Source organism: Orcinus orca, chromosome 1 (genome assembly GCF_937001465.1).
Source record: "Orcinus orca chromosome 1, mOrcOrc1.1, whole genome shotgun sequence".
NCBI lineage: Eukaryota > Metazoa > Chordata > Mammalia > Artiodactyla > Delphinidae > Orcinus > Orcinus orca.
Genome location: NC_064559.1, coordinates 193,751,844 through 193,766,034, shown reverse-complemented (window position 1 = coordinate 193,766,034; position 14,191 = coordinate 193,751,844). Strand labels below are relative to the sequence as shown.

General features: G+C 40.7%; 1 protein-coding gene across 4 annotated transcripts in view; it reads left to right on the top strand.

Moving 5' to 3' along the window:
* The first annotated feature begins 86 nt into the window (after positions 1–86).
* The window catches only part of RCAN3 (RCAN family member 3), a 36,192-nt gene continuing 22,087 nt past the window's right edge, over positions 87–14,191 (top strand). Inside the window, exons 1-3 of one of the 4 annotated variants that reach the window (XM_033422552.2) lie at positions 87–265; positions 543–668; positions 7,778–8,032. In XM_033422552.2, coding sequence (XP_033278443.1) covers positions 7,838–8,032 — 195 coding nt within the window. In that variant the 5' untranslated portion in view covers positions 87–265; positions 543–668; positions 7,778–7,837. Of the gene's footprint in view, positions 266–542; positions 669–7,777; positions 8,033–14,191 lie in introns of those variants that run through there. The other 3 variants (XM_033422553.2, XM_004266684.4, XM_033422554.2) reach the window with 3 other exon arrangements.

Here is a 14,191-nt window from a genome sequence, read left to right as displayed (position 1 = left end):
CGGGACCGGGCGCGCGCGCGCGCGCGACGCCGACGGCCTCGCTCTACGGGACGCGGCTCGCGCCCAGGCGGAGGCGGCCGCTCCCGCGGACGTCGAGGGCGTGGCAGCTAGGCTCTGGGCAGCGGGCACCTAGCAGACTGTACCCCGGCGACCGCCCGCCGCGTCTCCCCAAGCGCGGCCCCTCGCGGCGCCCCGTCTCCCGCGTAGCCCGTCCGGCCGCCCCGGCCTCTCCTTGCCTGCCTGCCTGCGGCGGCCACGCGAGCAGGTGAGTCTCCCCTTCGCAGGGTGGGGCCGGCGCCCGCCTCTCCGAGCAGGCTCTGCCCCCGGCTCTCGGTAGGATGGGGGGCACTGGGCGTGGCAAGTTAAAAAAAGAAATAGTCCACAGGTGCCGGGAGGGGTGGGCGCTCCTGTGCCCGAGACCCCAGAGATGCTGCGCCTTTGCCTTCCGGGTCCAGCCCCTCTGGCGTCCAGGCTCTTCTCTGACAGCTCTGGGGTCGTGTCTTGGAAAACAAAACCAAGAAAAATGTTCTCTCTCCCAACAGCTGTTTGACTTTTTGAAAAGCTGACAGAGCCAGCGTGCTCCTGAAGGCAGAAGGGTGCAGTCCAGGGGCGACCAGAAGTTGGAAGCCCCTCCTTTTTTCTTGCTCTCCTTCCTCCGTGATGCGCGGGTAACGATCGCATTACCTATTCGATAACTTCTTGAAACTTGTCTGTCTGCTTCCATCTGCTGCCTGGACCAATAGAGCAGTAGTGGTCCGTTTTCAGGTTGCTTCGTCCCAGCTTCCGTGCAAAATCTGATCATCTCCTTCAGGGATTAGGAGTCTAGTGCAGGGAGCAGTTCAGATCCGTGTTGCAGATACAAACTAGGATTATTTAAAGTGATGTTTTAGTGCAGTGCTCAAAGCCAGAAGTATTTGCTCCTTCTTGTTGAAAGTTACCTAGCACACCACATTTATTCGAACTTTTAATAGAAGTCTCTGTATTTCATAGAAGTCTCAGATGTACAATTTCATAAGCGATTGACTTATTGGTAGCTGTGATTACATAGGATTTAAAGTGATTAATTTTAAGACTGTTTCATTAGCTCTGATTCAAAATACTAAATTATAAAAACGCACAATACTGAGACTCAGAATACAGATGTTTGTGTATCAGCTAAGTTCGTGCTTTTTGGTGGGGATATTGTATTGGTTTTCTAGAAATGGATTTTTGATGCGGGAAGACAGTGAAAGGCCTGAAAACTCAGAGCCCCTTCTTTAGCCACGCTGTCAGCTTTATGTTTTACCAGGTTGGCAAAACTTTTCTTTCTTAGCGTGGGAAGAGATTTCAGTGCTTTTCAGGAAAACAAGATTTGTCCCACTATTGAATTGTAACATCTGTAAAACTTTTAAACGTGTTCATGTTAAGGATTACAAATGAGTACAAATTTTGTATGGTACTAGAGGATATGTTGGTTGAAAGACTTAGGCAAAACATCATGAAAAATAGTGTGATTTGGAAATCTATTAGGCTGAAACCTGTGAAATAATGGGAGGTCTAAAGTTCAATACTGTTTGTTATTTAGACCCAAAGAGCTACAGAAGGTGGAGGTCAGACAGTGGATCTCTACTTTTTTCCTAGAATGTAGAGGTTATAGTGAGAGGAAATGAATTACATACAGCGAAACGAATAGCATCAGTCTTTACATCTCTACTTCAATTATTCTTTAAAACCTGTTATTTTCATTTGTTCTGACAAATGTGAAAAGAGGGCATAGGTCATTGAAACATACAAAATTCAAAAATCTAATTTTCATCTTTACTGTTGCACCATTTTTTTTTCATACAGCTACTAAAAAGTAGTAAGATTCTACCTAAAAGTAGTGAGTGGGGAGGAAGTGGGAGATAGAGGCTTGTAGGATAGCTATTCAGAACCCCCACATTGACAATCCAGAGGGTTTTTTTTTTAAAAGGAATTTAGTCTAAATTTATAATTTAGACGTTTTTAAAAGGTATTTAGTAGTTCAACAGCATCTGTGAGTATTTTCCTCATTTTATATTGAGAGGACAAATATAATACAAAAAGCCAAGTGACTGTTCCAAGGTTATTCAGCAGGGCACTTGTAGAGCTGGAAATGGGGTATTTTGTTTGCTTCCAGTATTGATCAATAGCATTTTGAGCACATCAAAATGTAATAAAGTGCATCTAGCTAAGGTATTTTAAATATGCACCAAGTTGAGAAGCATACTATTTTGAAAAATTATTATTTTTTTAATCCTGGAGGAGGAGGAGGAATTTACCTTTTCCTGATCAGAATTTAAAATTCAGAGTCAAATCCATGTGCTTGACATTTTCTCCTGATGGATTACTTCTGTCACTAGGCTTGTAGCAGAGCAGAGGGTCATGCTACTTGGAGTTTTCCACTCATGTGATATTTCCATGAAGAAACAATTTGCCAGAAGCCAGCCACAGCTACCGTTGTGCTGCAGATGATGCTAAACCCTGATTAGCACAGACCTTGGCTTACAAAAGCTGGTGGATATCGGTTCAGCCCTTTCCAATCAATATTTCCCTGAGTTAGTAAACTGAGGGACAGGTTAGCCTTGTAGGAGTTGCAGTGAGGCAGAGTTAGCAACAACTCCAGTAATATCAGCATAGAGGCTGTATACTTCTGTAAATTTTTTTCTTTTCCTTAATAAAACCAAACAACTTAAGTACCAGCTGAGTTACCTTATAAGATGATTTCTTTACAGATGTGCTAGGATTGTCTTTTCCACTGGTTGACTCTGGTCATATCTCTCTGTTCAAATCTGGCTGCATTTATGATGTCAGAAAATTGTGAAATAGTTGATGATGTTGACTTAAGCTATATCCAAAAAAATCTCATGGCAGGCCTTTAGCAAGAGAACCGGCATATGAAGGACAACATCTCTAATACTGTGTGCACTGAATTACAACATAAAATTCTTTGAGGCCCATAAAAAGTGCACCATGGCCTTTTCTCAGTTAGCTCTCTGGGGTTTTTTTTGGTTTTTTTTTTTTGCGGTACGCGGGCCTCTCACTGTTGTGGCCTCTCCCGTTGTGGAGCACAGGCTCCGGACCTGCAGGCTCAGCGGCCATGGCTCACGGGCCCAGCCGCTCCGCAGCATGTGGGATCCTCCCGGACCGGGGCACGAACCCACATCTCCTGCATCGGCAGGCGGACTCTCAAACACTGTGCCACCAGGGAAGCCCAGCTCTCTGTTTTTAAATCTTTAAATGATTTCATACTGGAGCTGTATTACTACTACCAGTGGTTGCTCTGGAGCTGATTTTATTGATAGATCTGCAACTGAACAGTTTTCTTGAAATGATACAAAGTGTTAGTTTTATTTTTTTAGATTTATTTTTGTATCCTTTTTGTTGCTTGGAATTAGATCATTTGGGTGTGCATTTTTCTCATTTTGTTATTTTAATATAAATTCCACCGAAGGTTCTGATATTATTGGGATCCTTTCGACCCAACAATACATTGACATAGATTGTGCCTATGTAAAAATAATTAGTTATCGACCACCAACTATATGCAAAGCATTATTCTGAGCACCCAGCATGTATTCTCTCATTTAATACTTCTAACATCGTTATTGGATAAGAATTATTATTATCACCCCCATTTTATAGTTGAGGAAATAGAAAGGGAGGCAAAGTAATTTACCTAACATAGAATACAGGGGACAGAGTTTAAATCTAGAGGAGTCTGATTATGGAGCCTGAATCTTTCTGAGATATATTTAAATATTGTTCAAACTTGTTTTCAGTTACTATGGTATTTCATTAATCCATCCTTTTAAGCTGTATCAAATATACACTACTGTATAAGTGAAGAAAATATAGCAATACTATAAAGATTATTGAAATATCTTGGGACAAAAGGCAAATAATTTAACAATAATGTAAAAAAATTGAAGGGAAAATACCTATAAAGATATTATAGGGGATAACTGACAAAATGTGAAAATCGACTCTGATTTAGATAAAAATATTATATCAGTGTTAAAGTACTTGGTTTTGATAATTGAACTGTAGGTTGTATAAGAAAATGATCTTATTCTTATACACTGAAGTATTTGGGAGTAAAGGGGGCATACCCTATCTTAGTCTCAACGGTTTGGAGAAAAACGTATATGTATTAAAATGAGAGAATGATTTTTAAAATAGGCAAAAATGTAAGTAATTGTATACAGGAAAAGGGTACACAGGAATTCCTTATACTATTCTTACAACTTTTCTGTTTGACATTATATCAAAAGAAAAAGTTACCCCAAAATGAAGGTAGAAAACAGGAAATGAAGGTGTAACATTCTAAGAATTTTTTTTTTTAAGTCAGGTGAAGGATTGTTTCTTGTGCTCTGATTTTCTTTTTTTTTAGAGGTTGGAGGAAGGAACTTGAGACAAACAGAAAATCTTATCAAAAATAGCTTGACTTTCTCAAATTTCAAAATCTAGCCATTCAAAGCTCCCTAACACTCCAGCCAGGCCAGGTGTTTTCGTCACCTCTTTTTTTTTTTTGCGGTACATGGGCCTCTCACTGTTGTGGCCTCTCCCGTTGCGGAGGACAGGCTCCGGACACGCAGGCTCAGCGGCCATGGCTCACGGGCCCAGCCGCTCCGCGGCATGTGGGATCCTCCTGGACCGGGGCACGAACCCGTGTCCCCTGCATCGGCAGGCGGACTCTCAACCACTGCGCCACCAGGGAAGCCCCTCACCTCTTTTTAATGGGGAGGGGGAGGATAAAGACATTAGTGTCTCAGAGATAAGAGGTAAAGACAGCCCACTTTTAGTGATATTGAAAGTTAAATTAGGTTGGTTATATCATTTCCCTGCCTAAAACCTTCAATGCCATGCTAATATTGACTAATTTTTATGTCAGAACTCTGTAACCCTACTTTCAAGGCAGCCTGGCCCAAACCTACCTTTCTCACTTTGTTTCATGCCATCCGCACCAAACCTGGTCCACTCTGTCCACACCAGATCTCATGATCTCGTGCCTGCTCCTCTTTTCTGTCTTCCTGCCTTTGTCCGTGAACCGTTGGCTTCGCCTGGAATGCACCCCATTCTCTTCCTGCAGAAATTCTGTTCATCTTTTAAGTCTAACCATAACCTCCTTTGGGGAAGCTGTCTCTAATCTCATGCAGAATTAAATTTTCCTTTGTCTGTGCTGCCGTATCAGAGGGGTAAACACAATACTACCTGCTTGCGTTCAGTAATCCTTATTAAGCATATACTCTGAGCTAGAAACTGTGCCAGGGACTGGGGATTCAAAGGTACTCAAGCTCTGGTAGCTTAGGAGTGATTTGTAAACAAATAATCAAGTACATAACAGAGAAATGAACAAAGCTACGGACTCTACCTGACAATTTAGGCTTAAAGAAAAGATTACAATGAAAGTCACAGTGAGATAACATTTTCCCCCCCAGCACGCCCCTGTCCAGATCAGAGATTTCCAGCACAGTCATCTACTTAAAGGAATAAGTTTTAAACAGTTGTAGTACCAGATAGGTATATTCAAAGGAAAGCTAAAAATACAAGTCTAGAACTCAGGAGAGAGAGGTGGAGTTCAGTGTGCACAGGCAGGAAAGACCTGGGGGCAGATGAGAATTTTTCGGGATCCTGTCGGTTTTCAACGCATCATTGCCTCCAATGCCCAAGATTCTGCTCTTGCTTCCCCCTCAATTTTGGTGACATCTTTCCCTGCTTAAGAATTATTGAAGCGGGGGCTTCCCTGGTGGCGCAGTGGTTGAGAGTCCGCCTGCCAATGCAGGGACATGGGTTCGTGCCCCAGTCCGGGAAGATCCCAAATGCCACGGAGCGGCTGGGCCCGTGAGCCATGGCCACTGAGCCTGCGCGTCCGGAGCCTGTGCTCCGCAACGGGAGAGGCCACAACAGTGAGAGGCCCGCGTACCGCAAAAAAAAAAAAAAAAGAATTATTGAAGCGAGAGACTGTATTGATATACATGTGTTGTGTGTGTCAACCACGGGGAAGCAAGAAACAAAGCTGAGAAACACTGGTGATGGAGTAGTTAAAATCCTTGGGCCTCGATAAAACCACCCAGGAAGAGTAAGATGAAGAAGAGGATGGGGTTGAAACCTCGAAGAGACGTTGTAAAGGGTGAGTAGGGAAAGAGGAGCCAGTGACAAGGGCAGCTGGGGAGGAAGGAGAGCCGGGAAAGACGGAGCCCAGGGAGGGCATGGGCACAGAGACGTCCCAGAAGGAATGGGTGGGCGGCGGTCCCGAGCTGCAGAGACAGGCAGAGGCCTGGGATTAGGACACCACGAAGAGGCTGTTGCTGTCCAATGGGGGCAGTTTTAGCTGGAAGAGGGTGGCGGGAGTCCTGCAGTCCTGATTTCACGAGTGACTGGAGTTGAGGAGACTCCTCTTTCCAGGAAGCCGGTAGGAAAGGGGAAGCAGAGACAGAGGGAGGTAGATGGAGGGGCAGGCCGACTCCAAATGGAAGGTTTTCTTTTTTCAAGATTGGGCCGGAGTGGGGGTGGGGAATCTTGAAGAGGTATGTTTGCTGAAGAAGAGGAATGAATGGGTGGAGACGGAGAAATTAAAAGTATAGGAGCCAGTTAATGGAACAAGGTCCTTTGGGGGTATTATTGAAGAGAAGAAATTCTTGCTTTGGTGGGATCTCCTTGAGGATAGGAACCATGTTTTATTCATCTCATAGCTCGCGGTACTTGGCATGCAGTAGACACTCGGAAAATGTTTCTGAAAACAAGTAAAGATTTTACTTTTTAGAATTAGTCTTTCCTGATTGATACAGTGGAATAACGGAGGGAAAAATCACTATTTTTTCGCATAATTAACGTTCTGTACTGTTTTCTATATAAGCAATATATTTGCAACTTCGTGTTCTTTGAAATAAAAGAGAAAATCACGAAGGGAATATTGAGGTAGTAATAATCATGCTCACTTAATTTTTCTGTGCCTGATAAGTATTACTTAAATTCCAGCATTTTGAAATGTGTTATGTTCAAGGCACTCTGCTTGGTGGATGTGGAGTGCAGTTCATCAGAAGAGACAAAAATGCACGTAAACAGTCCTATAAGACAGACTCTGTTCATTATTTAACAGTGGGACACTATCAGCTCCATGCTTTGGGGTTAAAATTACTGATTTTTAAGCATTCAGAGAAAGGACATTTTTAAAATTGTCTTCTATGTCAGATTTTGCCCGTTGTAAATATTACTGATATTAGCAAAGACCAACTTTGTATAGAGCTTTCGGTTCTGTGTAACTTAGTTCTTCGAGAGTGTATTCAAAAAGAACAAATTGTTTAAAAAAAAGGTAAAGTCAGCTTATTGCAGACCATATTTTAGGGTGCAGATGGTGAGTGAATCCGTGTGGGTTTTATTCTGCTCTGCCAATTTCAGTGTTGCAGACCTAAATCCCAAACAAATATGCAAAGGCAGTTCTGGTTCACATTTTCCTTCCTACTGCTTGTAAACTGGTGTACATGTTGATAGTATCTCATTTTGTATTATACCCCCAGCTCCATTTCAGTAGAAAACTTGCAGCCTTTTTTTCGTAATATGTCGTTGCCAGTGAAATATATTACATAAAGTATGCTAAGCAAATCAAATTAGTATGTATAGAATTCATTTATGAGGACTGTAATGAGGTTATTTAAACTTTGAGTGATCTTTCCTGAATAAAATTGCTTCATTTGATGAGTCGCTGTCTTGAGAATTAATTGGAGCGTTATTGGGCCTTCAAAGTCTTATCTCTGTTGTTTTCTTTTTTTTTTAACAGTAGATGCCTGGTAGACATCTTAGAACTTTAAGAACGGAAAAGACCTGCTTTTAGGGGATAATGCTGAGGGACACTATGAAATCTTGGAATGACAGCCAGTCAGATCTCTGTAGCAGTGACCAAGAAGAGGAAGAAGAGATGATTTTTGGTGAAAATGAAGATGATTTGGAAGAAATGATGGATTTAAGTGATCTGCCTACCTCACTTTTTGCTTGCAGTGTCCATGAAGCTGTGTTTGAGGTGCCAGAGCAGAAGGTAGGCATGTACCCTGCCTTTCCCTGCCTTTGATAGTGTGTTAAATGTGTGCGGGTTCGGGGAAACAGCATGTCGCTGCCCGTTTGCAAAGTTTATTACTGGTCCGTGACAAGTAGAGAAGTGTGCACCAAACTTTAGACATTGCTGGGGCATTTTTATTATGCTTTATGAGACTATCAGTCTGCAACAGATAGGAAATATTTAAAATCCAGTCCTTCCCCACAGACATTTTGAGAAGTACTGGTTTCTAGTGAACTCTGAATCAAGTCCTATTAAGTTCATCCATTTATTCATGCAGTCATTCATTTTTGGAGCCTGTGGTTAAAGAGAAGCTAAGTGATTTTTAGCCTGGCTTCCTATTACTTGGGAGTTAATTCACAAAAGAAGGAATTATTTTAAGCCTTTTTCTAGGGCTAATTACATAATTAGGACTATTTATGATTTCATTTTAACAGAGTTGTTAGTATTTCTTGTTTTACTTTCTACAACCTGGCCAGGGCAAAATGATTGAGTTTATTTTTTTAAAAGGTTACTCTTCTTTAGTTCATTCATTATTTAACTGGAAAAAGAGATTGTATGTGCGCTTTTGGTTCCGTCGTGACCTCACAAAAGCTTGTGGGTCTTAGTCATACAAAAGTAAAATATTTCTGCCACTGGTATGAATTTTGCATGTTCTAAGACTTCGTTTAAAAATCCTATCACGATCCTTTTAATTTGCTATCTATGCCCTCTAAGTATTTTCCTTCCAGTGACTCTCATGGAGCAGAACTTGATACAGTTTGACTCAGTACATACTTGAGTGCTCCAGTGTGTAAGGCACTGTACCAGTTGCTTCAGGGAATTTAAACAGCTTCTGCCACAGAGAGTTTACAGTGCTGCAGTGGAGATGATCAGTAATTCGATGTAAGATAGAATACTCGTGCCTTTAGAGACACTTGAAAGTACTGAGGTAACAGAGGAGTAGGATCACAGCCAGCTGGAATAAAAGAGCTTACGGGGAGATGCATTGCAGAGGAGCTGTGTAAGTTGGGTAGGAGTTTAGCAGGGAAGGGAAAGGCAGTTCCAGCCAGAGGGAACAGAATGAGCAAAAGAGCTGAATCAGGAGAGCGTGGACCGCTTACTGCAGGGAGCAGTGAGCAGTTCTGTGTGGCTGGCGCTGAGGTGAGGTGTAGCCAACGTCAAGAGCAGTTGGGCTGGAAAGGTGAGTGTGAGGCATCCTGCAGACTCAAGGAGCTTGCCCTTCTGTGGTCAGTAGCCTCTGAGCAAAGGAGTGGCAGTCAGAATTACACATTGGGAAGGTCAGCCACAACCTGTAAAGGGCAGAGTGGTGGCAGGAGAGCCAAAAGCAGGGCCCGTTGGGGTGCGCTTGTGGAAACCAGCCTAGAGGTACAGGAGACCTGGAAGGGGAGAGGGAGAGGGTGGCAGCCACCAGGTTTTTACCGTTTGGGTTTGTTTACATTTACAAATGCTATTTTCTTTCCCAAGTTCAGTCACAGTGTAGACATTTTGAAATCATTCTTCCTAGTTTTCTCATACGTTTTAAGAGCTCTAAATTTTCATGTAATAAATAATTACATTGACTTTGTTGTTGTGAGAAACCACATGTATTACTAGTTTATCTTAAAATTCGTAAGAATTTTTCAAGAAACCTCACAATCTTATCTGTCCCAAGTTTTTCTTTTTTTACTATAGCCTAGGGGTTTGTTTAACTTGCCGAAATGATGAATTCTGGTTGGTTTTCAACTTTAAAACCATTTGACGTTGTATCTAACCTAAATTTATATTGGAAATCATATCACCAGAAATTCTAGCAGCAGTTCAGTGGACTTCACATTACATACAGTTCACATTACAACTCATAGTAAATTTGATATAAAAACCTTCATGATAATATCTGAAGCTGCAGAATATAAAATGTTGATATAATAAAATTATATATGGATCATTAATTGGATATAAAGTGTAAGGAGAATCAAATGTTTTCTTTATAGTTTGCTTCTCACTATCAGTGTCTTATTTTGCTTTAGTTTCTTCTGGAATAACCTGTTTGTGCAGGTCATCCACATACGTGCAAAAAACAAAGCAAAACAAAAACCACTTCTGATGGATTATGGACAAAATAATTCTGATTGCAATTAAATGTTTTATTTTCAAAAGAATTTTAGTTTTTTCTCCAGGTTTGGAAAGGTTTTTGTCGTGATAATTTTATAATTGTTGGAATGCGCTTCTACCCTCTTCTGAATGGTAGACTGAGTAACACAGGGGCCATTGTCATGTGAAGGTGAATCTTCATTTTAGATTGCTGGATTTGGGCTCTACATTTTCATCAGTTTTTCTTGAAAATTGCATGAGGTGGGGGAGGAAAAGTAAAGAATATAGGAAACTGTAAGAAAAATAAACCGAGGAAAAGGCTTATCTCGTCATTTCTGTTTCTGCAGCAGCACGGTTGCTAGTTTTTATACATGTGCTCAGCTAATCAGCGGCTCCATCTGGAGCACTGTAGGTTTAGTACCTAATTTTTCTGTAACAGATTGGAATTTGTTCCGTGTGATTTTATTAACTTGACATTTTTAACCCCAGTTTTCCCTTTCTTAAAATAAGGAAAAATTGAGCAGCCTTCTGGTTTGAACATGAGAGGTCTTCAAAATGCAATTTAGGTTTTTATGATGGGAGAAACTGGAGTGATTCTCCTTTCTGATTTAGGTCTGAGTATCTGAGGGGACTCAGTAAATGTTGATGCGAAGCAGCGTTCCGATAGGACTGACTTTATAAAGAAATGCATGTGGCTTTTGGATTAGTCTCTTCGCAAAGCACTACCCTTCGCACATGAAACTGTTTCCACTGACCGACTCACCATACGACATTTGATTTATTTTTCTAATGACGATGGTTGGGGTATATTAAGACATCTCTACTTGCTCTCCTGGTCCTGCTTTTTGATCAGTGACACTTAGCATCTAATACAGTTCCCAGTACGGGGCAACACCTGTTAAATGTTTGTTGAATGAATGGATTATGTAAGATATTTGTGGAGGATTAGTGATACAGAGCTGTGGTAGAGAAACAGACTTATAAGCTGAGTGAGGTTAAGTAGTATGTAGAAGATTTAATCTGAAATTGTGATTTCAGATACACTGGCGCAAATTCTTCTGTGGTCTGTATAATCATATTCATAATATAATCTTTCTGTCGAGCATTTGGTTTCTATACCCTCCATTTAAAGAATAGAAAATATTACTTAAGAAAAATAAATGATATCTGGAAGTTAACTGAAATACCCTGAGTCTCTGGTTTTTAGACCTAATCAATTGTTGAGTGTTCTAATACAACCTTCAATCCAGGAGAAATGAATCTTTTGAGGAAAGTGATTTGTTTTAAACTTGAGAATTGAAAAAGGGGATTCAAAGGAAGAATGTTAAAGTGAACTGTATTTTTAACAGTGCCTGGAACATAATATGGTTTCAGTAAATATTTGTTCAGTTGAATCTGTAGTGCCATTCTGGCCAAGAATTAGTAAAAATTTAATTAACTTCAAGGCTAGATTAAACACTAGAGAATCATAGACGTTTAGAGCTGGCAGAAATCCTAGCCAAGTCTCATACGGTAGTTTCAGAGTAACAGAGTAATTGAGCTTGCTTTAGAACCCATTTTTCAGCTGTACACTGAAAACTACAAAACATTGCTGAAGGAAATTAAAGACAACACAAATAAATGGAAAGATATTCATATCCGTGGACTGGAATACTTAATATTGGTAAGATGTCAGTACTGCCTAAAACAGTCTATGGATTTGGTGCAATCCCTATCAAAATCCCAAAGATGTTTCCTGCAGAAATAGAAAAACTCATCCTAAAATTCATAGACTCTCAAGAGACCCCCAAATAACCAAAACAATTTTGAAAAAGAACAACGTTGGAGGACTCACACTTGCTGATTTTAAAACTTAATACAAAGCTGTAGTAATCAAAGCAGTGTGGTGCTTACTTGTCAATTATATCTCAATTTAAAAAAAACAGTATGGTACTAGTATAAAGGTAGACATATTAACCAACTGAATAGAACAGAGAGTCCAGAAATGAATCCTTGCATATATGGTCAAATGATTTTCAGCAAGGATACCAAGACCATTCAACGGGGAAAGGACAGTCTTTTCAACAAATAATGCTGGGAAAACTGGATATCCACATGCAAAAGAATGAGGTTGGACCCTTACCTTACACCATATACAAAAATTAATTCCAAATAGATCAAAGACCTAAATGTAAGAGCTAAAACTGTAAACTCTTAGAAGGAAACATAGAGGGAAAGCTTCTTGACATTGGATTTGGCATTAATTTCTCAGATAGGACACCAAAAGCACAGACAACAACAGAAAAAGTAGATAAATTGGACTTTATCAGAATTTAAAACGTGTGCAGAGAATATTTTCAAATCGTATATCTGATAAGGGATTAATCCCCAGAATATATAAAGAACTCCTAAAATTCAACAACAAAAACCAAATGGGGTATATACAACTAATTGAAAAATGGGCAAAAGATTTGAATAGACATTTCTCCAAAGGTGTATAAATGGCCAGTAAGTACATGAAAAGATGCTCAACATCATGAATAATTAGGGAAATACAAATCAAATTCACAATGAGATACTTCACACCCATTATTGACAAGGATATGGAGAAATTGGAACCTTTTGTGCATTGCTGGCGGGAACATAAAATGGTGTGACTGCTGTGGAAAATGGTATGGCAGCTCTTCAAAGAATTAAGCATAGAATTACCATATGATCCAATGATTTTGCTTCTGGGTATATACACAAAAGAAAGCAGGGACTCCAACAGATATTTGTACACCAATGTTCACAGCAGTATTATTCACAATAGGCAAAAAGTGGAAACAACTCAAATGTCTATCAACGGATAAGTTAATAAACAAAATGCAGTGTATACATACAATGGACTATTATCCAGACTTAAAAACGAATGAAATTCTGATGCTGTGGATGAACCTTGAAAGACGTTATGCTAAGTGAAATAAGCCAGACAGACACAAGAGGATAAATATCGTATGATTCTACTTACATGAGACAGAAAGTAGAATGGTGGTTGCCATGGGCTGTGAGAAGTGGGGAATTGGGAGTTACAGCTTAATGGCTACAGAGTTTCAATTTGGGATGATGAGAAGTTCTGGAGATGGATAGTGGTTATGTACAGCAATGTGAATATACTTAATGCCACTGAATTGTACACCTAAAAATGGTTAAAATGGTAAATTTTGTGTTTTGTATATTTTACCACAAAAAAAATGCAACCCCCCTTTTTCTTGACTTTATCATTCTTTGTAATGTGCTTTTATACATATATAATATATATATATAATATGTACATATGTATGTGTACTACGTATGTATGGGCACCTTTTTTGCCCCACTTTGCATGCTTTCGGCCCACGTTTTCACTCCAGCTGTTGTGAGCGTACTCACCTGTGTGCAGGTGTAACCCCACAGCAGCTGGCCTCCGTGGCACTGTGGATATCTTACTCTTTGTCCCAGTGTTTCTCTGCTGACTGTGCACAGATGCTTGTCCGTATTGATGCAGGTGCAGATGTAGCAGTGTGAGGGAGTTAATTAACATCTCACAGGGCAATCCTAGACCAGTGGGGGGCTGAAGCCAGTGAACACGTCCCTTCTCCTCTACTCTCCAGCCACCACTTCCTTGGATTCTGGTTCCTCAGAGTGCTCCTAGCAGGATCAAGCCCCAGTTGCTCAGAGGTGACCAGCTTGGTAACACACCTGGACAGAAGGAGGACGGGCTTTCCCTTCTTCCCTGTTCCCACCTTGTCACATGAGGTCACTTCCCAAAACAAGCTCCTTGTGTGTGCCCTTGCCTCGGCCTCTGCTTTCGCAAGGAGCCCAGGGAAGACACAGGTGAATAACTTCCAAGTTTGGTTATTCCTCCTGTGTAAAGGCACTGTCTCAGGCTCTCAAAAAAGGGGCAATTTTTAGCTTGTGCAGAAAGGATAAAGACTAATATAAAGAAAAACCACGTGCCCACCCAATTTAGCAAATAAAATTTTACTAATAAATTAAACTCCTTTTGTCTTCTCCCAGAGATAAGCGTTGTCCTGAACTCCATGTTTATCATTTCCCATGCAATTTTAA